The 23,790-nt window shown below is 44.4% G+C and overlaps 2 protein-coding genes across 2 annotated transcripts in view; one reads left to right on the top strand and one right to left on the bottom strand.

Annotated features, from left to right (window-relative positions):
* ADORA2B (adenosine A2b receptor) overlaps window positions 1–9,625 on the top strand; it is a 23,517-nt gene extending 13,892 nt beyond the window's left edge. Inside the window, exon 2 of the mRNA XM_077746529.1 lies at window positions 8,218–9,625. Coding sequence (XP_077602655.1) covers window positions 8,218–8,884 — 667 coding nt within the window. The 3' untranslated portion in view covers window positions 8,885–9,625. The remainder of the gene's footprint in view (window positions 1–8,217) is intronic.
* Window positions 9,302–23,790, bottom strand: part of ZSWIM7 (zinc finger SWIM-type containing 7) — a 14,915-nt gene continuing 426 nt past the window's right edge. The window contains exons 2-5 of the mRNA XM_077746532.1: window positions 21,222–21,243; window positions 16,351–16,453; window positions 12,092–12,196; window positions 9,302–10,841 (exon numbers count right to left, since the gene is read on the bottom strand). Of these exons, the coding sequence (XP_077602658.1) occupies window positions 10,725–10,841; window positions 12,092–12,196; window positions 16,351–16,453; window positions 21,222–21,243 (347 nt within the window). The 3' untranslated portion in view covers window positions 9,302–10,724. The remainder of the gene's footprint in view (window positions 10,842–12,091; window positions 12,197–16,350; window positions 16,454–21,221; window positions 21,244–23,790) is intronic.

A 23,790-nucleotide genomic window follows, 5' to 3' on the forward strand; every position in this document is an offset into this window, starting at 1 on the left:
CTCTTTCTGAACTAGAAGCTGAAGCTCAAGACCGTTCACAGGCCCCTCCCGCCCCGCCCCATGCCTTGTTTTGCTTAGAGCTACCAAGTGGGTGTTAAAACACGTATATGTGATTAAGGAGCCAGAGTTCTGTTCTCTTCTTACAAATTCAGGCTTCTATTCAGCACTTGTGTGCCAGGCCCTTTATTGGTGTTTTGGATTCAACAGTGAACGGAAGAGTCTTGCCACTGCTGGGCACATGCTTCCGTGAGAGGAGACCGAAAGCAGGGCTTCGTGGGAGGTATTTGGGGAGGGTTCCGTGGGAATCCGGAGGCGCCCCGGGAGCGGTGGGCTTCAGTCCACACTGGTCTGCTTCCGAGCAAATTTCCGCAGCGTGAGCTCGGGTGCGTGTCTCGGGTGGAGAGGGAAGCGTGCTGGTCCGGGGCACACTGCTTTGGTTCTTCTGTGGATTCTCCCAGGAAAACGGAGTTGGGATGGGGGCGTAGTCTCCCGGGTCAGCAGAAGAGGAGAAAGCCCTCTGTCTGACTGCTGTGTCGCAGGAGCCCCTGTGGGCTCCCAGGGACAAGAAGGAACAAAAGAAAACAAAACAGTGCCCATATGTGGGGCTGCTTCCTCAGAAAGCCACATCCCAGCCTGCGGTCCGGGTGCGGCCGGCCGCCCTGCCCGCCCTGCCCGCCGCGCCCCCGCTTAATAACAGCCCCTCGGCTCACAACAGCTCTTTCACCTGCATTGTCTGGGCACTTACCGGCCTTGCTCTAATTAAAGTTCCGCCAGAATTTCTGCTCGATTTTGGGGGTGCATTTTTAATATTCATTGTGGCAGCCTCCAGCCCTGCTGAACTGCCTGCCCAGGTGATCCGGGTTGTTAAGCGGTGTAGTTAGAACATTTTGTAGGTTTTGAGGGGTCTGCCCTGAGCCCGTTTTTACAAGAAGTCCTGTCATTACTCGTGTGCACTTTTAGAGAATATGAGGTTGTCTAAAACTGGATTATTTACACGTTTTAAAGCAGAAGTGTTTGTATTACACAGGAATACGACTTGTGAGCTAGACAGAATATAAAGAAAAAAGGCCCCAAGCAAACAGGAAACGATTCAAGAAACGGCACAGAACTCCACGTGCATTCACTTAGCGATCTGTATTCATAAAGCGTTTTGAACACATTATATCTGCTGATGGCCCCACCAGCGTGGAGGTACGTTCCACAGACACGTTTATCCCCATTTTTCTTTATTCCTTTTAAAAAAGATTTTATTAAAAAAAATTTTTTTAAGGTCTATTTTCTTTTTGAGAGAGACAGAGTGCAAGCAGGGGAGGGGCACAGAGGGAGGGAGACACAGCTTCTGAAGCAGCTCCAGGCTCCGTGCTGTCAGCACGGAGCCTGACATGGGGCTTGAGCTCATAGACCATGAGATCATGACCTGAGCCAAGGTCAGACTCTTAACCTACTGGAGCCATCCAGGCACCGCCCCAGTTTTTTTAATGTGTATTTTTGAGGAGGAGGGGGCAGAGAGCAAGGGAGACAAAGAATCCAAAGCAGGCTTTAGGCTCTGAGTTGTCAACACAGAGCCCGATGCAGCGCTTGAACCCCTAAAGCTTTAATTTTTAAAAGCACCCACATGGGGCTCAAACTCAGGACCCTGAGCTTGAGTCGCACACTCCACTGCCTGAGCGAGCCAGTTGCCCTGGCGTCATTTTTCTGAGGCTGTACAGACGCTGTACAGCCCCGGGGCACTGGCCAGGTAGCTGCCCTCAGGCATGCGCTGCACAAGGAGCATCTGAGAGCTGGACGCCTTGCTCTCTGACACCAAGAAGGCGGCCTGGTTCACCGAGGCTGCAGAGCCAGAGAGGGAGGAGACCCTGCCCCAGAAATAGGCCAGCACTTGTCACGCGGCACTTGGCGATTCCTCTTTCGTTATGTAACCTCAGTGCCCACATTGTTCCCTTTGTTGATCCCCCCATGTGACTGCTTTTCTATCAATCTCCTTAGCTAATGAGCCCCTTTTATGGAGAGCGGGTAGATCACAGCACCACTTCACACACAGCAGTGCCGCGTAGCCACTTCCCAGAGTGTGGACTTGCCCAGAACACCCTTTTTGTGTGAGATAGAATTATTCCTGCTTGTTTGGAAAAGTAAAGCTGCTTGTGCTTCCTTTATTCATCTCTACATTGCCCTTTTGATACACCGCCTGTGTTTGGGGCAAACGTCCGGCTTCCGGGGTCTTACTGCTGTGTTCAGGGCCCTCCAGGCAGAGCAGAGACCAGCAGAGGGGCAGATGCAGGAAAACACTTGGCCCCTGCCCTTCAGGAATGTTTAGGGGACGGACACACACACACACACACACACACACACACACACAGGAGGATGTTCTGGGAGTCACTGGTGTATAAGGAATAAAGCATGGAACCCGCAAGCAAGAGGTGGGGCCAGGGAAGGAGGCGAGCAGCTAGGGAAAGCATGGGAGCCCAGCTGGAAGGAGGAGGTGAGAAGACGGGTCAGAAGGCTACTAGAGCCTTCGGGAGACCCCAGAGACCTGGAGATCACCTCTTCCAGCATCCTGCTTTCTCCAGCATCTCTCTCTCCCGCCTGGGCCCAGGCACGGGCCTCATGGATACTGTTGTGCCCTTATGGGTGCTGGAGTCCCAGCGCGAAAAGTGCTTGCGTCTCTGGAGCCGAGCCCACGCGGCTCCTGTGGGCCTGGCCGTGTCCTCCAGCAGAAGGCAGGAAGTCTCTGTGCTTCCTTTTAAGGACTGCTTCCCAGGAAAGTAGCAGGGCCCTCATCCTTCAAGCCCTCAATTCCCACGTGGCCGGTTCCGGAGGGGAGGCTCCCTGGACCCAGCGAGCAGCTCTCGCAGGGGCCGATGTGTCTGGGGGAGAAGGTGAAGCCGGCCTGTGGCTGGCTGCACCCATGGTGGGCCCGTGGCTGAGGGACTGGCGGAGGTGGGAGAAGCCGTATGTTCCCGAGCAGGAAAACGACTCCCTTTGGCAAAACTGGAGTCAGATTTGATGGAGTTCGAGTCCTGACCACAGCCAGGGGCAGCAGGCCGGCCGATCACGTAACCTCTCAGAGCCTCAGTGTCTGCGTCTGTAAACTGGAGAGAGAGCACCTGACCTTCGAGACCTGGAGTGAGTGGGCCGGGGTGGGTGGGCCGTGCGGAGGCGCCGACAAGGAGGCTCCGCGTTGCTGCGGTTCTGTACAGCTGGGGGAGGGGCCTGCAGGTGTGCGTCTCCAGAACCTAGCGCTGGCTCGTGTGTTCAGAGGCGGCCAGAAGGGGAATCTATCTACTAGTTAGGAGGAAGTGAGGAAGGAAGACTTGCCTTAGATTAAGCAGGAATGATGGGAGTGCCTGGGTGGCTCAGTCAGTGAAGCATCTGACTTCAGCTCAGGTCATGATCTCACAGTTCGTGAGTTTGAGCCCATTGGGCTTGGATCCTCTGTCTCCCTCTCTCTGCCCCTCCCCAACTTGTGCGCGCACACTCTCTCTCAAATAAATGGCTTTTTTTTTTAAAAGACAGGAATGATTAACTTTTTTTTCTACTTTAGAGTTCTAAGTGCCGTCGGCATATTAAAGATGAAAAGGGAGACGTGGCTTCAGTGTCAGCTTTAGCCAAGTATTTTAGGGCCTCACCATAATTCAGTTAATTTTCAACCCCACAATGATCAATACATCCCCTGGCTGACGAGACCCAAAGTCCCAGCTCTCCTTCCCGGGCACTGTGCTCTCTGGTCACCAACGCATCCCTAGGTCTTTGACCTCTTCTCTGAACGTTCTCTTGGCCACTTGTCCTTGACCCAGATCTGCGCCCCCAAGGACACGGTTTCCACTATTTCTGCTTATACCCAGACCTCAGGTGGAGACTTGGGCTTGAGCTCTTTTTCTTGGTCCTCTCCACTCTCCTTTCCAGGGTAGACATGGAACTTTGATGTTCCCGTTGTCCAGACACTCTGCGCCTGACCTCTCCCTGCCCCGTTGCTGTCCTCCCTGCTCCCCTTATTCTTGCCAACGCACCATCCACCCGCACCCTGGTCTCAGGTCTTTGGTCTCATCAGTCGTTCTCGGTCTCCCTTGGCCTCCTAATTCCACGCTGCAGCCTGTGCCGCATCAACAACAGAAGCTGCACCGTTAACCACTGTTCAAGCCACAGTGGTCATCATCCCACCACATTTCCCCAGCGAGCTCCCTCTTCCACTCCTGAGACCACTCATGAGCCCTAGCCGTCCCTCACCCTCCGGGGAGGACTTTTCCCGAGCGTCTGAGGGGACAGCAGCTCTCAAAGGGGCTGCTGCCCCTGCCTTCTGACCGCCCAGCCCTCTCCTCCTGCACTGGCCCTGTTGCTTCTTTGTGCCACAGTGGACAAGTGTCCCTTCACATGTGCGCTGGACCCGCATCCGCCAACCTCCTCAGGTTCGTCGCTCCCTGATAATCTTGCCTTTTTCCTCCATCTTCTCTCTCTGCTGATCGTCCTCATCAGGATACCGACATCCACTGTTCTCTTGATGTTCATCTCCTTGCAACCCGTCTTCCCTTCAATACTGTTCCCGTAGAACTAGTGACCTATTAGTACACTGCAGGGGGAAATCCTAGGAACCCATTTTCAAGACTTGCTGGTCCTTCCTCCAAAGTGCGTATCTACGTGCACCATCTTTGCTATCACCCTGGTCCGCATGACAACATTTTCTCCTGAATTAACTACCCAAATAGTTTCCTGATTGATCTGCTTTCCTTCTTGCTTCCCTAAAATTCAGTCTCCATACTGTGAGCTTTATAAAACATAAGTCACCAATGTTCGTTCCCACTCGAAAGACTTCAACAGCTTCCCCAGCCACATGGAATATCAAAATCCGGATTCCTTCCCATGGCCTGTGGGCTGGCCCCTGCCTCATATTAGGTCACTCACATTTCCTTTTGCTTCCTTAGGAAAGTGAAATCCCTTCCTGTCCAAAAGCCTTATTCCATTCTCTCTGCCTGGAATGCTCTTCTCTCCACTCTTCAAATTCTTTTACTCTTTTGCAATCTTTAGCTCTGCTTAAGAGGCCTTCCCCAACAACCTAATGTCCATGGTCTTCCTGTTTTTCTCTTATCTGCATCCTATTCATTTTGGTTTGGCCAAACTCATTCTGATTTGTAATTACACATTTGGGTGTTTACTTGTTTACTTTCTGTCTCTTTCGTTAGCTTTACAACCCACAAGGGCTATGATTATGTTTCCAGTGACAGCAGAGTGCTTGATACAGAGAAAGAACTCTGCATGAAATAATGAACCAACAGGGAAGAGAGGCTGTGCCTGGCGGTTCAGAGTGGTGACCAGCTGCTCCCCTGACGGAATCCTCTGCTTTTCTTTATCTAAGCTGATTTAGCATAAAAGTAGTTTTTCACAGGCACCTGGGTAGCTCAGTCGGTTGAGCGTCCAACTCTTGATTCTGGCTCAGGTCATGATCTCACAGTTTGAATAAGCCCCGTGTAAGGCTCTGTCCTGGAGGCATGGAGCCTGCTTGGGATTCCCCTTCTCATCCCCTCTCTCTGCCCCTCCCCTGCTTGCATTCTCTCTCTCTGAAAAACAAGTAAACATTAAAAAAAAAAAAGGTAGTTTTTCACATTTGCAGCATCCAGCAGCTTTGTGAATTCCAGTTGTTGTTTTAAACTCTAGTGGGAAGCCACCCTGTGACCCCCTCCATGTACAGAATATTCTGTGTTTAACATTGCTTTAAAAAAATGTCAAGTACAATAAGCAGCGTAATATGGTGCAGGGAACACAGGCTTGAAAGTCCTGACCTAGCTTTGCTCTTTGGTTCTCATAGTGCTTTTCTTCCTCACAGAATCTGTTACCTCATTTGTAAAACAAGAGGTTTGATTAGAAGAGAGAAGGGTCCCTTCTAGCTCATAAGCTTTCAGCTGCAGGTTAACAGTAGCTTCAGCAATCAACATTTAACGACCTCTTGAACTAGAACGTGGAGCCATGACGGTTCTGGGGTTTCTTTCCTTCCGCTTTGCCACCTGCTCTGTCTCCAGGCTAGCTCTTGTGGTCACAACATGGTTGCTGCAGCTGTAGGCCTCCCATAAGAGCATCAAGAGCAGAAAGGGATGGGCGTGGGGATGAGCTCTTCTCATGGGTCTCCCTCCCTCCTTACTTTTATCCAGAAGTAAGCATCTTTCCTGGAAGTACCCTAGCAGACTTCCTTTTGTCTCATTGGCCGAACCACCTCATTTATCCACCCCAGGCCATCACCTACAAGAAGATTTGCTTAGCCCAAATACAGTTCATCTTGGCCCAGGACTGGCCTGTATTCGACGGTACTTGATATATACAGTTGAGTCCTGTGAACAACAAAGGTGAAAGGGCAGGACTGTTGATCTCTGAGGCCCTGCCTCATAAATCTAAATGCCTGTGATTCAAGTGCCTGGCTTTTAGGGAGGCTGCCTTGTTATCCTGTAGAGATTCTCTGGTGAAGTAATGGACAGGAATAACATTCTGGTAAGGAATGGCTGTCTATTCCTAAATGAGGAGGGAGGCAGAAAGGATTTAGAAATAGATGGATTTATTGGCCAAGGAAAATTCAGTGAGCAACTGAGCCCAGCAGGTCGTTTGTAGGAAGGGCTCCCCAGTTGATCTGCCCTTCTGGGGAGCAGAAAAGACTCGGGATCACGGCCACTTACTAGTCAGGGTCTCCGTTAACTTCCTCAACAAACGATACCTATTCTCCTCCCTGTCCAAGCGGTAGCATCAGGTATTCCTACGTAGAATCTTCTTTTCAACAGGTTTGATAACAAATAAGGTATGCGTTCATAATGGCCATATTATTAAGAACCCACTATACATGTCAGACACCGTGCTAGGTCCTGGGATACCAATACAAGGGGACAAGGTCCCAGTCCTTAGGAGGTTGACATTCTACTTGAGGGGGAAACACACGTAATAAACAAGCTCTATGCCAGGCGTGTGTCTGGGGCCAGAGAGTGGGAGTGGCCACCTCAGCCTGAGAGGTGATCAGGAAAGGAGGAGAACCTTGAAATAGGAACAGGTGTTTCATCTGTGTTGTGAGCTGCATGAGCCAGGAGGGAGCCGTTGGCTAGCAACGGCAGGCTCCGGGTAGGTGGGACTGAGGCCTGGAGGGTTCTATGGGCCATGCTGAGAAGTACAGCTTTACATTGCAGGCACATGAAATTGGACACTTTCCATAGACAAGTCTTAAGATAATGTGTATCGAATTATTTCCCAATTTTCTTCACAGAGGTTAAGGATTTTCTTTCATTTCCTCAATACATTACACTGAATACATATGTGGGTCAATTATTAATAGCACCCTTTATAGCTTTGCTATAAAATATGGATGAGTTCATGGCAGAATGTCTACATTGTGTATTATGATTTCTAGCAATTTTAAATAAGATTTTAAAGGTTTAAAATTACTAAGAGTGATTTCATATTTGCTAAGTTATTTCCCAGTTTTCATCCACTTTGCTGCTAGCAGATAGAGGGGCATTGCTAGAAGTGTTGTTCTCTGCAGTTTCCAGAGGTATTCAGGGAGGATTCTTCCCATCGTCTGAGATGAATCTCGTGTTTTTGTGGGAGACCAGAATTCTTGCCCAGAGCCACCAAGGAGTGCTGCCCCTGGAGGCTCCAATCCTCACTTCCTCAGCTTTTGTTCAAGTGGCGCCCTACCGATGAAGCCGCGTTGGGCGACTTCTTGAAAACCGCAGTCCCTGCCAGTCCTGATCTTCCTTAATCCACTTTCTTTTCATACTACACCTCTCCTTCTAACACACCACACAATTTACTGACATACGTTTGTTGTTCATTATAATCGGTCTCCCCTGACTAGAATGTAAGCTTTTTAAAAGCAGCGATCTTGTGTGTTCTGTTCACGGACGTAGCTTACCCCCTAGAGCAGCGCCTTATACAAGACTGCCCTCACAGGTCAGTATGTGGGTAATCAGAAAGCACCCTCTGAGACTTCTCCGCTTCCCACTGACCATGTGTGGTCAACAGAGATGAGCTAGTAAGTCAAGAATGAAAATTTTACTGAGCTTGTAAGAGCTAAATTGTTCCTACTGATTTTGTGGGTCTTCACGTTGAGGGTAAAAGGCCATGGTGCCCTGTGAGGGTGAACCTTGAAGGTTGTTACAGGGAAAGGCCATGGAACAAAAAGAGTGGTGGGGGTATCGGACTCTGGTTAGAGTGCTGTAAGCTGACGGTAACAGATGATGTTCTTTTGAACAGGTATAAGAGTTTGGTCACTGGGCCCCGAGCGAGAGGAGTCATTGCTGTCCTCTGGGTCCTTGCCTTTGGCATTGGACTGACTCCATTCCTGGGGTGGAACAGTAAAGACAGTGCCATCAACAACTGCACGGAGCCCTGGGATGGAACCACAAATGAAAGTTGTTGCCGTGTGAAGTGTCTCTTTGAGAATGTGGTCCCCATGAGCTACATGGTGTATTTCAACTTCTTTGGGTGTGTGCTGCCCCCACTGCTCATTATGCTGGTGATCTACATCAAGATCTTCATTGTGGCCTGCAAGCAGCTTCAGCGCACTGAGCTGATGGACCACTCAAGGACCATCATCCAGCGGGAGATCCACGCAGCCAAGTCCCTGGCCGTGATCGTTGGGATTTTTGCTCTGTGCTGGCTGCCAGTACATGCCATCAACTGTGTCACACTCTTCCAGCCAGCTCGGGGTAAGGATAAGCCCAAGTGGGCAATGAACATGGCAATTCTCCTGTCACATGCCAACTCAGTTGTCAATCCCATCGTCTATGCCTATCGGAACCGAGACTTCCGCTATACTTTTCACAAAATCATCTCCAGGTATGTCCTTTGTCAGACAGATGTCCTCAAGAGTGGGAACGGGCAGCCAGGGGTGCAGCCTGCTCTCAGTGTGGGCCTATGACCTAGGTCCTGGCCTCTTCAAGAAGGCACACATTCACAATAAAGGGACAGACAGGACGTGACCGGCTGATTCCCATTGTTAAAACAGCTGCACCTTGTAAGCATATGAGCTGCCTCTTCTAAGTACTTCCCTGGGTTACCACATACCTAGCTAATATGTACAGGTTCACAAATGTATTTATGGTTCTTTCTGGCTGCTCCCACTGTATGGATGATGCTGATGGCTTGAATGGATTGTAAAAGACTTTTTTTTTAAGAGTCCACCTCTTTCATGGTAGAAAACGCAACTATTTTACTGTGAAACACTGTGAACTATTATAATACAAATATTTTTTAACTTAGAGGCGATGAAAAAATATAAGTTGGACATACTAAAAATATATACTTATTCCTAGGAAGGTGACCAGGAGATTAAAAGTTTAATTGTTCAGTCAAGAAACTGCTGTATTTATTTGGGGAAATGATACTCTAATAAAATCTGAAGTAGATATCAGTTTTCATAACATTCTTCTCCACATACTGCAAAGCCATACTCTAGAGGAAGAAACTGGAGAAATGGGATTCCTTCCTCTACCAGACTGCATCTTCCCTGTCCAGAGTTAGGCAGTGAATTTTAGTTTTCTCCCAAGCTGAAGTTTGGCCAAGTTGCTGGAGCCCAAGTGTGAAAATTTTATTAAGTAAAATCCTAGAACTGTGTACGTGTATTATGTGAACTAAAAATAAAATTTAAAAAACAAAACAAGCTCAGGGTGCTGAATCTACCTTCTACTCTTTATTCTGAAGACTGCTTAAAAAGAGAAATTCATACCCAGCCCAAGCTTCCCAAGTAGGAAAGTCCTGACAGCTTTGGTGTGCTGCGCCTCCATGAAACCCATGGCTCTGGCCGCCAGAGAACGCAGCCCCATCTGCGAGCCGGGCACACGGCACTCCCGCACCAGCACCTCGTGTTTCCTGGGCCATACAATCTCTCCCCTGCGTGTGCACTGCTGCAGAACCCACACAAGGACACTGAGGGTTTGTGAGCCCCGCAGACAGCATGCCTGGCCTTCCAGGCTCCCATTCTGGCCGTGAATGGCTCTCCTTAGTAAGTTCTCCTGGACTGAAATGGCCTCGTCTTCACTGCCATTCTGTCCTTGCCCCCTCTCAGGGTCCAGACAAGTCCATCTCCCTCCCTTCCAAACTCTCCTTCTGCCATCTCTTTTGCGTTTTCTTGTTCAGAATGGAAATCCCTAGTGGTTTCCTTCATTTGGCTTCTTATAAAGCTCAGAAACACGCAGAGCAAAACCAGCCCTTTCCTTGCTTCAGATACACCTTTCTCACAATACTGCCTACGTAAGCTTTTCTGGCATCAACACCAAAGGGACCTGAAGCTCAGTGAAACTAGAACTCCCGTCCTTTAATAGTTGCTGCTGCTTAGCCACAGCTCTGCTCTGGTCTTTTATTGCTGCACAGTAATTTCCTAGACCCAAAGAAAAGTAACACTTCTTTTTCTTACCAGTTTCACCACTCCAACCTCTTAAAAACTTACTAAGTGCTTCAGTAACTTAACCTAATTGCAGACAGGGTGTGATATTAAGGTTTGTTTGAGTCTAAAATGCTTGATCCCACCTCTGGCATTTATCCAAGGGCCTCACAGGCTGGTTCAGATTTTCCATGAGAATGGTACCGAGCTTCGAACCATACACACATCCTGGGTTGCAAATCACAGACTCTTTTCCAGGAGGGAAGAAGGACCGTACCAAGAAGTCTCCAGAAGATTATTTCACCTCTCTTCCATGTGAACCACGTTTTTCTTGGTGGGACTTCTATTTTGAGAAATAATGATGCTCATTCTATACCTTTTATGCTTTTTGTTTCTTCTCCGTGAATAATACATCAGTCAGTTGCCTGTCAGAGACCTTCAGCTGTCGACAGGTCCCCGTCACCTGGCTGAGATAAACTGCCAAGAGATGCTTGCACTGGAATACAAAACGCAGACCGTTAGAAATCAGCAGGGCTGAGCTAACCAAGACCTGTCCCTACATTTAGTAGGAAAGAAGTGGGGCACACAGAGTATGGACTCGCTGCCTAAAAACTGCAGATAAAGGTGACATGGAGTATTCTTTTCTGGAAGCCAGAGGGATGAAGGAAGTTGTACTTTGTTGTTTTGGGAAAGTTTAGGCCCAGCTGGCACAGGGTGTTATCACCCACAGGGAGAAGCAAGACCAGCCCCTTGTCTCTGGTGCTGCCTCTTTCTTCCGGCCTTCAGAAAGCTATGTGCAGCGATGCCCAAGATTCCTTGACCTTCTGTGTTGCACAGTGCTTCCCACAGATTGTCTCACTTAAATCTATCAGCTATCCCATGAGGACAGGTCTTGTCTCCATTTTACCCACGTGCCCAGAGTCTACAGTCCCTTAACCACCGTGATGTACTGCAGGGGAGGGTGCGGAGCAGAAAGCTCACAGACAGCAGCCTGTGGGGAAGTGCTGGGCCTTATGGCACAGAACACAGCTGAGATACTGCGGGGACCCCAGTTTAATCCTGTCATTTTACAGGTGAAACAAACTTAGGTCACATCAGCTGTGAACGCAGCCTTTCAACAATTAGATGTCCAACTTCCCACCGCCATTTCCAAGATGTTTACAAAGTTAACAGTGTAAAAGAAAGGAGAAGAATGGAGTGGATACTATAATTTTCCTTGGCAAGACTTATAAAATAGCTACCTGCTCTTAGGTGGGCAGTGCTTTCTCCTTTGGAAAAGGGAGTGATGTGACTATGTCTTGCTCCTGCTTGGTGCTCTGGGCTCCTGTGAAATCAGCAGAAATATCGATGTGCTCTCCTGCCCCATGTGAAAGTCAAACATGGCTAAGTGCCAGGTTGTCTGATGGGTGTAGTGGGAAGAAATACCTCGTAGCTGGAGTTGGGGATAGGCAAAGTCGCCAGCTCGCCAACAGTTACTTTAGTTCATATTTTGTTGGGCTGTCTAATTCCCCAGTGCCAACTTTCTAGATTACCTTGTTGCCTTCCCCAAAGCTTCATCTTTTAAATAAGAAACTGGGAAATTGATACAGATCTAAAAAATGACACTGCATTTTGGGAGGGTAAACCCAAAAGAGAGGACTACCTGAAATCCAGGACAATAAACCATTTGTTTCAACAGGTAGTAAAAATTCCCATTTTGTACAGCTCTTAAAGCACGCTAAAGGCCAAGAGCCTTCCCCTCCTCACCAGCAGGCTGTCGCTCTTCCGCAGCACCGAGAAGGCAAACGCAGGACATGAACAGTAATGACAAGAAGCCAAACATGTGTACGTTTTACCAGAACTTCCAAGTACCTATAAAGAAAAGGTCAGATGGGATCAGACTTCAAAACGTACACTGGAAAAATGTTTCCTTCCCCTCAATTTATCCACCTGATAACTCAGAGCTGCTCTGCAAACTGTACTGCCAACGAGTGCAGTAACAGGTTACACAAAAGCGGAAACTCTATTTCCCCATGTACAGGTTCTGTCCTTGAGGACTTCATATAATGAAACAAGGCTTTCAGGCTAGTTAAACCATCCACACGAACCATTTTGTTCCTCCACCTGGTGATTTACAGCGTCCACCCCATGGGCTGCCTAGAAAAGAGGTGGTCGGGAGAGGTCCCCTCAGATACACTTCTGTGATGTTCCTCAGCCTTTGGCACCGCACAACATGTATGTACCTTTCTGAAGCTTCTACCACACACCTAAACAAAGTGTGGAACAAGTACAGAGCAAGCAGTGAGGCAGAAACACAGGTCTTCAGAAGAAAGTACAAAAGGCCTCTTAAAAACCGTTTGAGAGCAGGAAGAATAAATAAAGTAAAGAATCTTGCAAAAGGGATGACTCAGCTGCTCAGGGTGGAGGTCTTGGAATGAGGCACGCCTGGATCTGCCGATTCACATAGCAGGACGGAAGGAGGATGCAGGTATGAGGTGGGGTTGGTAAGAGGCCTGGTCTAAGAACAAATCGCCTTGTTGGCAGGCAAGGGACAAAAAGGAGACGTAGAGTAAAACCATGATGTGTCTGTGGTGGACAGACTTGTCAGAGAAATCACTTGTTTAAGCCTCTCTACCACTAGGGAGCCCAAACCAAAAATGTTAAGGGCTTCATTCCTGGAGTTAATTTCCAAACTGGAGGTGTAAAATCAGTATCCAAGGAAGCAGAATACATCCTGAGGGTTATTTTACCATGATATGCCACTTAGGAATTTGCCACATGGCTTTCAAGTTAGTTTTAGGCTCCAAGATGGCAATCTGAATGAAAAGGCCACGGTTAAAAAAAAAAAAAAAGAAATAAAAGCACTCCTAAGATTCTTCCTTCTTTCTCCCCAACCAAGAATAAAGCAACAGGTAAGGCTTCAGCGGAAATAGCAGTGTTCCGAGTGTTGTGCTCGTTTGTTGAACTGACAGCAGCTAGAAAGCAGGCTGTTTTCCACTTAATCCTGGGGAGGAACCCAATATCCAGCAGTGATGTGAACAATTCTTAGGTCTCCACAAACTATTACCAATGAATAAAACTTTAGATTTCTTCCTTTATCTCCTATATTTCTTCTCTCTGGATTTAAATTTAAGCAAGCAGAAGCCTCTGGAATTCTACACTGACTTGAATGGCTCCCCAGTTCCCTCCTTTTTGGGTGTCCCCAATCCATGAGAATACCCTGATGGCTGAATAAATGCCAGGTGACTTAGGGATGCGAAGAAACTCTCCAAAGGTTACCTTGCCTGACCCTTTCAAAGGCTGGCTAAAACTAAAAGTAACATGTGCAAGTGCCCCAGTAAATACTGTCGTAATAGCAAATTGTGAATTTTCTTCTTTCCTTATCTAGCATCAGATGACTAATAAACCCAATAATCAGGTAAAAATCTGAGTCAGAAATGATTAGAATTGGAAACTAACCTCAGGGATCATCTAATTCAATTGCTTTATTCTTCAATGGAAAAATGACCTCCTCTTACAGGAAATGCCTCCACTTCTCCCACTCATAGTCTGGAATGTGCATCCCCAGAAGAAGACAGCTTTTAGAAAAAACAAACACGTGGCAAATAGGATACTGAGACCCACGAGTAGACTCGTATGAACCTTAGAGGAAGTCCGCTGTGCTTCCAGTTGGTTCCAAGGAGTATGACCCACCTAGATGGTCATCCATTCCCAAGTAGAGTTTTATTTTATGATTGCTCCAGGCCTTTTAGGAGCCGTCATAGTGGTCAGCTGTATTATTTATTGTTCCCTACATTCGGTGTCTTTCTCTGAAAGAGGATTATACATTCCTGCCCTATTAAATACCCATGGCTACGTGACCTGCTTTAGCCAGTAAAATGTGAGCAGCCAAGCAGAAACATTAAAAATTGGCACATGCCACATCCTCTTTTTTCTCTGCTATGATATCCACTATATTTCAGAGAAGGGCTGCCACACCAGCAGGGATCCCTGAGTGAAGATGTTTTGGAGCAGAGCTGCAATCAACTGTCAATGGACAGGAGGCATGAATGAGACACAAAACTTTGTTTTTGTGAGCCTCTGAAATTTAACCACAGCATAACTTAGCCTCTCCTGACTAATGCCTCCCCCTCCCTATGTGAGCCAAAAAAGTTTACAGAAAAGCAACTCAGGTGACAACATAGTGGTGACTTTACAATAATTACCACTGTACCTGGAGGACAGTAAGACTATTAGAAGGCTGACCTATGGAAAGATGACTAGCAGGGTATCAGACAATGTCTGACTCAACTTTTATCATGTCGGAGAACCTCTGACTAAAGACAAATTCTGACTATATTAGTATATAAAGAAACCATTAAGGTTAATTTGAGGGTGTATGTATCTTTCTACAGCCTCATTTATTTCAAAGTCCAAGCTGAAAGCTACAGTACTAGGAAGTTAACCATTTTTATGATGAATAAAGCAATGGGATATGGTACAGGATGGGAATGAGGGAAGTTAAGCAAGCTGTGGCAACTTTGCAAGAAACAAGAAGCCAACAATAATGAAAATATCTCAAAATCTTTCAGATTTTAAGTAATGACTAGATCACAGAACTAGAAGACTAGAGATGCAGGTCAAATGTTATGCTAATACTGGAATGGAGACAAAAAATCTGAAACTAAATGATGTGGGAAAAACTCAAAGGCCCTTCTTGTTCCGGGTACTTTAGCTACATAGAAACGCCAAATAAACACACTAGGCAGAGAAATGGAAACACCTCATCAGGCACGATATCATTTAATCGCTCGGATCCATTAAGCCTTCTGTCCTCTAGTTCTGTGACCTAGTCATTAGTTAAAATCTAAAAGATTTTGTTTGAGATATTTTATCTGTTAAATTTGTCCTGACAAAATTCTAACAGGTAGCCTCTTTTAAGTAAATATGATCCGAAAATCTAACTGCAGCACTCAACATTAGTCACCCCATTTTCCTTGAATGAAAGAAATGAATGACGAGTTTGCCAGATGGGTTAAGTTACGCTGCCATGTGAAATGGCAGGTTAATTCACTAAGCAAAGGCATCAAGCAGGCTTTGCTCAATTCACTATGAATTAACGGACATGGTCTCAGCTCTGAGAAGTTCATCATAAATAAACTAGAATCCAAACTGAAAAACTCCCTTCTCTTCCTGGTCTTCAGCAAGACCTAGATTACATACTAGAGCTGATGGCTTCTTTACTCCTTCCAAGCCAGGTACAAAATGCCAATATTTTTATTTCATTCACAACCTTCCCTTCCCTCAATGTCACTGCACTTACATGGTCTCATACAGCTATACTGGGGGGTGAAGGAGTGGGAATGGAGTGTGGCAACATTTATACATAAAGAGAGGCAGTGGAGGGTAGCAGTTACAAGTCCCAGCTGCCAGGTGTGACTTGTTAATTTACTCTTTCCTGAAAGATAAATACCTTGTTGGGTTTTTGGTGGGAATTATCAACAATACATGGAAATCTAAGTCTTTCAGAGTCTGATAAGAGGCTATTACTTTACGAATCTACCTATCTTAATTTTAAGTAGACTGCCTGCATCCAGTACAGTTTGACCCTTAATAAATACTTCCTGACAACAGTTTTGAAAGATCATTTCTGACAGATCAATTTGAGCAGACAGAAGGACCTCAAAATACATTTTGGCTTTTGCCTGTAGGCGAGAGATAATGAACAAGATGAAAACATCAACCCAGTTTTTGAGGAAAAGTGCCTGTTATCAAACCTGGGAAAGCAGAAGTCGACTATACTCCATTAGACTTGAGTAAACAGCCTCTCCACATCACTGCTAGTTCTGTATGTTGTTCCTGGGCAGGGTTAATAAGTCATGTTTATCTTATCTTAATTACTAGTATACTAATTTTAAATCGGGTCAAACATTCTTCAGTAATCCAGGAAATACCTAAGGCTGGTCATCAGTTTCCACTGGGATTCATGAAAACATTTTGTCCTAAGGGATTTTTTGCTGAGAGAATCCCCACCTCTGGATTTCTACCTGGTAAGCACGCCTCCCACTAGGCGATGAGATTAAGGTGATGGACTGTCGATCAACAAGGTCCAAGGCCTGGATGGCTGATGGGCCAAAGATGAACTTCAGCCTGAGAAAAGAGAGGCCACAGGTTAGACTGCCTGACTCTCATGGTCACCTCAGCAACTTCACCCAAAGGAGCACGACTGGCAGTTGTAAAACATTCAATTCTTTTTAATTTGGGGGGAAAAAAAACAATATAGGAAAAACCTGTGTAATCAACCCCCCAGAATGTTAACATATTTGCAGATAAAACCCTGTTTATACTTCACAGCGCTTCCTGGTTTTTTTTGTATATATGTAAACATTTTTACTTATTTTTCAGAGAGAGAGAGAGAGGGAGAGAGAGAGAGAGAACGAGCTCAGGTCATGATCAGAGAGAGGGAGACACAGAATCTGAAGCAGGACCCTGAGCTGTCAGCACAGAGCCTGACACGGGGCTCGAACTCATGAATCATGAGATCATGACCTGGGCCGACTGAGCCACCCAGGTGCCCCCAGTGCTTCCTGTTCTTGTTCCCAACTTCCTTTCATCCCTGAGGCAACTGCATGCATTTGTTGGTTTCCTTTCTAATGTTAACGTTTTTATGTTTTATTATACATAGTACACTGAAACATGTATACTTTGCACACACGCGCACACACACACACACAGAGTACTGTCTTGTGTTTTATTATTTTTTTCATTTTTAAAAAATTTTACTTAAATANCCTAATGTTAACGTTTTTATATTTTATTATACATAGTACACTGAAATATGTATACTTTGCACACACGCGCACACACACAGAGTACTGTCTTGTGTTTTATTATTTTTTTCATTTTTAAAAAATTTTACTTAAATACAGGGGTGCCTGGGTGGCTCAGCTGGTTGAGCGTCTGACTTCAGCTCAGGTCATGATCTTATGGTCTGTGAGTTCAAGCCCCGCATCAGGCTCTGTGCTGACAGCTTGGAGTCTGGAGCCTGCTTTGGATTTTGTGTCTTCTCTCTCTCTGTTCCTACCCTACTTGCACTCTGTCTCTCTCTCTTTCAAAAATAAAGATTAAAAAATTTTTTTAAATTTTAATTTAAATCCAGGTTAGTTAACATATGGTGTAATAATGGTTTCACGATATCTTATAAGTTTTAAAACATAAAAGATACATTGTAGGCTTTTTTGGCAACCTGTTTTTTCCTCTTAATGTGTTTTTTAAAATGATGCATGTTGGGGCGCCTGGGTGGCTTAGTCGGTTAAGCGTCCGACTTTCGCTTAGGTCATGATCTCGCGGTTCGTGGGTTCGAGCCCCGCGTCGGGCTCTGTGCTGACCGCCAGCTCAGAGCCTGGAGCCTATTTCAGAGTCTGTGTCTCCCTCTCTCTCTGCCCCTCCCCTGCTCACGCTGTCTCTCTCTCTCTCTCTCTCTCCTAGAAATAAATAAAAATATAAAAAATAAATAAAAAATAAAATGATGCATGTTATATGTGTGTATATATACGTATACATATATGTTTACATACCTATCTATGTATCTATTCATATATCTATTAATATTTTACTTTATTTTAAAGTTTGTTTATTTTGAGAGAAAGAGCACGAGCAAGGTAGGGACAGAGGGTCCCAGGCAGGCTCCATGCTGTCAGTGCAGAGCCCAATGTGGGGTTCAGGCTCATGAACTGTGAGATCATAACCTAAGCTGAAATCAAGAGTTGGATGCTTAACTGACTGAGCTGACTAGGCACCCCAAGGTTTTATTTTTAAGTAATCTCCATACCCAGTGTGGAACGTGAACTCACAACCCTGAGATCAAGAGTTGCATGCTCTACTGACTAAGCCAGCCAGGTGCCCCAACATATATTTTTTAATTTAACACTTGAATAACTGTATGTACATGCATCTTATTTTTTAAATATCTTATTAATAGGCATTCTGATCATTTCTACTTTACATTACAAATAATACTCAATTATCCCCATACATGTCCCTTAGTGCACATATATGAGAATTCTTCCTGGTTATAGAAGTAGAATTGCTGAGCCTTAGGATGTGTGCATTTTTCAACTTTAATGGGTGTTGCCAATAGTTTTCCACAGTGGAAACAGCAGGCCCACCAGCACTGTATAAGAGTTCTATTTTCCCACATCCTAACCAATACCAATACTGTCAAGAGTTTCTCTTTTTTTAAAAAAAATTTATTGATCTTTGAGACAGAGACAGAGAGAGTGTGAGCAGGCGAGGAGCAGAGAGAGAGGGAGACAGAATCTAAGCAGGCTCCAGGCTCCGAGGTGTCAGCACAGAGCCCAGCACGGGGCTTGAACCCACAAATATGAGATCATGATCTGAGCTGAAGGTGGACGCTTAACCAACTGAGCCAACCATGTGCCCCTTGTCAGTTTTTCATGTTGACCATTTGATGGGTGTTAATTTGTTCTTTTTTTGCATTAGTAATAAAGGCTATCCACCTATTAAATGATACATCAGAAAAAAATTTGGTATGTGGGAAAATTCTTGTGTTAGGTGAAAAGGATGGGTACAAAATTGGTACTTAGAAACTCTCAATCATGTTAAAATTTTTTTCTTAATAAAATTCACAATTACTTCAAAATAAAACATTTATTAAATAAAAAGTCAATAAACCCAACTGTAACAGTGATTATCACTGGGTGGTATGATTGTTGACCTTTTTCATGTTCTTTATTTTCCAATAACTTTTTTTTATGGGTAGGAGTTATTTTCATAAACTGGAAAATAAGGTGGCCCGGTTGAACTAAAACAGTTAAGTTAATATTTTAAAGAACTCATAAGATCTGACATAAAACATAAAGACACAAAACATAAAGAGCTACCAAGTCTCCAAAATATAAATGTTCAACTTCTTCATTTTCCAACAAACCAGTCTCTTTATACAAACCATCAGAATGGGAAGAGTTTAAAATTTTTTACATTAAACATATGAAGATTATCTATGGACAGAGAAAAATAAAATTTGATCATAATTTTATTAATCAGTTAACTTTAAAAATTAGTAAGAATGTTTAAACCTACCTTTGTAACTTTATTGTGAACACCTCTTGAATGCAGTATTTTTTATATCATTCTTAATGGTTGCAAAGAAATCCACTATAAAGATGAATTACTTTACTTTTCCCCAAAGTCCATTTTTGGATCATCAGGGTTTATTAAATCCAATGTGAATAACTAGATTGTTTCCAGGTGGTTTTGTTTTTGCTATTATAAGCAATACTGGATGAATATACTCACTGTAAAATCTTTATGAACATTCATGATTACTTCCTTGGAATATATTCTTTTAAGTGGAATTTATAAGCCAAAGAATATGTGTGTTTTAAAGTTCTTATTACCTGTTGCCAGATTACTTTCCAATTTACGCTCCTACCAGCAGGGTATCAATTACCCTTTATTCCATGCCTTTGCCTACATCTGGGACATTCTTACCAACATCTTTTCTGTGGTAGCCAGTTTTATAGATGGAAAGTTGTGTCATTATTTTAATTTGTGTATTTATGATCATTAGTAAGGTTTACCCTTTTCCCCAAAATTGTTGGCTAATATATATTTTTATTATTTACCTACTTTCTTTGTTTTAAAAGTAGTATTTTTTTTCTAATAATAATCTCTATAAAAAAATTTAACCTAAATTCTATTTCTTTTCTTTCTTCTAAGAAAATCACTGGTACAGGTTGGTATACATCTTTCTGGACTTTTAAAACATAAGTGTACTTACGGGGCACCTGGGTGGCTCAGTCGGTTAAGCATCTGACTTCGGCTCAGGTCATGATCTCACGGTTCATGGGTTCGAGCCCCGCGTCGGGCTCTGTGCTGACAGCTGGCTCAGAGCCCGGAGCCTGTTTCAGATTCTGTGTCTCCCTCTCTCTGACCCTCCCCTGTTCATGCTGTCTCTCTCTCTCTCTCAGAAATAAATAAAACATAAAAAAAATTTTTTTTTAAATATAAGTGTACTGGGGCACCTGGGTGGCTCCATAGGTTAAGTGTCCGACTCTTGATTTTAGCTCAGATCATGATCTCGTGGTTCTGAGACTGAGCCCTGCATCAGGCTCTGTGTTGGAGGTGGAGCCTGTTTTAGATTCTCTCTCTCCCCCTCTCCCTCTCCCATTGCCCCCCTACTTTCTTTCACTCTAAATAAATAAATATGTACGTATGCATATATAATTAAATGTCACTTATTCCTAGGTAGCTTTTACCTTTTTGTTGCTATTGGAAATACAGTTATATTTTTGAACTTTGTATTTGAAGGAAAACAATTTTTAATTTCTTTAAGAAAAAAACTGTATTCTCTTGGTTTTTAAAAAGTTTTATCATCTACAAATAATGATAACTGTCTTTTCTTACAGGTAGATATACTTCTAATTTCTTTTTCAGGGTTAGCAGCTACAACTTCTAGAACAATGTTAGGGAAAAGTGACAAATAGGACAACACAAGAATGCCCTCTACTGTCAAATGTGGTGTTGGCTATTGGACAGATTTTTAACAATCCTGTCAAGAAAACATTGTTCTTAGTTTAGCAAGAGTATTTTTAAAAATCAATAGTTGATGTTGAAAGGATCTAGCTTTTAAAACACATTAATAGGGGTGCCTGGGTGGCTCAGTCGGTTGAGCCTCTGACTCTTGATTTGGCTCAGGTAATGATCTCAGTTTGTGAGATCAAGCTCTGTGTCGGGCTCTGGGCTGACAGCTTGGAGCCTGCTAGGGATTCTTTCTCTCCCTCTCTCTGCCCCTCCTCTGCTCATGCACAAATTTTCTCTGCCAAATTAAGTAAGTAAATTTAAAAAAAGAGAACATTAATGGTTTAAAAAAAATTACAGCAGGATATATACTCACGACGATAGATGCTCATCAGGAACTGTAAAACAGAAATGGAAAGAACATTAATCATGTTAAACCAGTGACCCCCCCATAGACACAAAAACCTTTAAAAGACTATAACCAAGAAGGTTTTCGTGTTAGATGGTGAATTGAGTCTACGCATCTGACTTTACTTCTTCCAAATACCCCAATATACAATAACACAAGGATTTTTTTTTTTTCTTAAAGCATAAACTCCCAAGGATGAAAGGACAGGGAGAGACAACTGCTAAGATACACTGGGAAATAATTCACAAGAACCTGAGGAAACTAAATCCTAGGCTAGCAATGGAGAAAGCCAAGCAATAACCTATCCTCTTCCCCCTAAACCCCTTAGAAATCAGTAGCACTAGGTAGCTTTAAAGGTAGGGATGAAGGAGGGGAGCTAAAATAATAAAGACTCTTTTAACATAAGTTTAGGGGCTCCTGGGTGGCTCAGTTGGTTAAGTGTCTGACTCTTGATTTCGGCTCAGGTCATGATTTCACAGTTTAGAAGTTTGAGCCTGTATCAGGCTCTGAGCAGACAGCACAGAGCCTGCTTAGATTCTCTCACCCACTCTCTTGCTCTATCTCAAAATAAACTTAAAAAAAAATTAAGTTTAAGAAGCTAGTGGAATAATGCTTTCATATGTCTGAAGAAATATTATTTCCAAGATAAAATTCAATACCTAGCCAAACTATCATTTAAGTGTGAGATTAGAAAAAACTAGGTGGTTCAGTTGGTTAAGGGTCGGACTTTGGCTCAGGTCATAATCCCACGGTTCGTTGAGTTCAAGCCCAAGTTGGGCTCTGTGCTGACAGCTTAGAGCCTGGAGCCTGCTTAGGATTCTGTGACTTCTCTCTCTGCCCAGGGCATGCGCACGTTCTCTCAAAAATAAGTCTTAAAAAAATAAAAAACATTTCAGACATATAAAGGTTCAAAACGTATACCTCATGTACTCTTCTTCTGGAAGCTACTAGAGTATGTGCTCTATAAAATATGATAGCAAACCCAGAAAAAGAAAATTGTAGATACACTACATATACTGCTCACCATAGTAAGAAAATTCCTAGGATAATAATGGTGAAGGAAGATCTTAGGAGATATCCAGGAGATCAGTCAGCTCATATTAGGTCAACTCTAGGCTCTAGGAGAGATTTCTACAGGAAATGAAATTGATAGGACATCTCACTCATCTGAATATCTTGAGCAGGCAGATATTTAGAACACTGGTAAAGAGGTTGAATTAGGGATAAGTACATGGAAAACTAAAGAAACAAACACAACAACAGCCTTCATTCCGAGGAAAACAAAAAGTTACACAGGAAAGGACAAATAATCACAGCTTCCTACTGGCCCAAATGTGATACATATCACATCATCACACAAGTGTAAACTCAAATCTTGATCCAAAAAAGAAAAAAAAATGATCATTGAAGGATAGGGGTCAGGAAGAGTGTGTTACTATCTAGAACAAATATTTTGAAATAGCATGAAATAGCAGAAAAGGGTTCTGCTGGAAATAAACATGAATCGATGGCAGTGGCTCCTGCAAGAGTGTCACAGTGGATGGATTAACCCATTTGGACAGAGTCCACTTTTGGCAACCACTGTTTGGGCTAACAGACTGACTTTTCTCCCCATTCTTTTGGGGGATTCGAACATGTTTGAATACCTGTCTGGCCTAATCTTTTAAGGGTATATACTCTGCTTGTGTTAGCATGGCTTACTTTTTCTCAATCCTTTGAAAGCAATAACTCAAGACAAACTCAGGGTGGGGGGGAGGGGTGAGAGAGAGAGAATATCTCCAGCAGGCTCCACACGGTCAACGCAGAGCTTGACTCCTGGCTTGATCTCACAAAACCAAGAAATCATGACCCTAGCCAAAATCATAATCGACTGAGCCACACAGGGTACCCCCAAAGTGCAGTCCTTTTAAGACAAAAGCCATCCAAGAGAATAGGCAGTGGCAGTTTTGAGTCCTGAACTGGTATTAAGTGGCTCTTTTTACACTGGTTAAGTAATTCTACTTTGTCAATGCATTTTCATTAGAATTATCATCTTAATACTAGTTTGCCGAGGAGAACACATCTTGAGAGCACCTCGGTGATTTGGTAAGCATAGTCACAGAGCATCCTCTGCTGGCCAGAGAAATAAAAGGTACTTTCACAAAATCCCGATTTACTTCAATCACTGCGTATGCATTTGAGTCTTATGGCTCTAGAATATTTGGTGCACGCAGTGTACAAGAGGATTAATTTTATGGTTAATTTAAGCTTTTAGGGGCGGGGTGACTACAGGCAAGTTTAGAATTCAGAACTCCACCTTTCCCAACGTCGCTGCACACTCCCGGGCCTTCCGCCCTCCCAGCCCGATGCCCCTTCTCGAGCGTTTCAGGGCAGCGCTCAGCACTTCTGTCCCTACTGCCCCGCTGGCCTGCAGGCATCCACTGCGCTGCTCCCTAAACAAACTGGGCTCTTCTCCTTCCTTTCTTTTCTGTTTATTTTTTGCGAATTGGGTCTTGGGAATGGAACCTGACGGGATAAAGCACCGAGGCGCCGGGCA

This window comes from Crocuta crocuta, unplaced genomic scaffold, assembly GCF_008692635.1.
Source record: "Crocuta crocuta isolate KB4526 unplaced genomic scaffold, BGI_CrCroc_1.0 scaffold139, whole genome shotgun sequence".
Taxonomy (NCBI): Eukaryota; Metazoa; Chordata; class Mammalia; order Carnivora; family Hyaenidae; genus Crocuta; species Crocuta crocuta.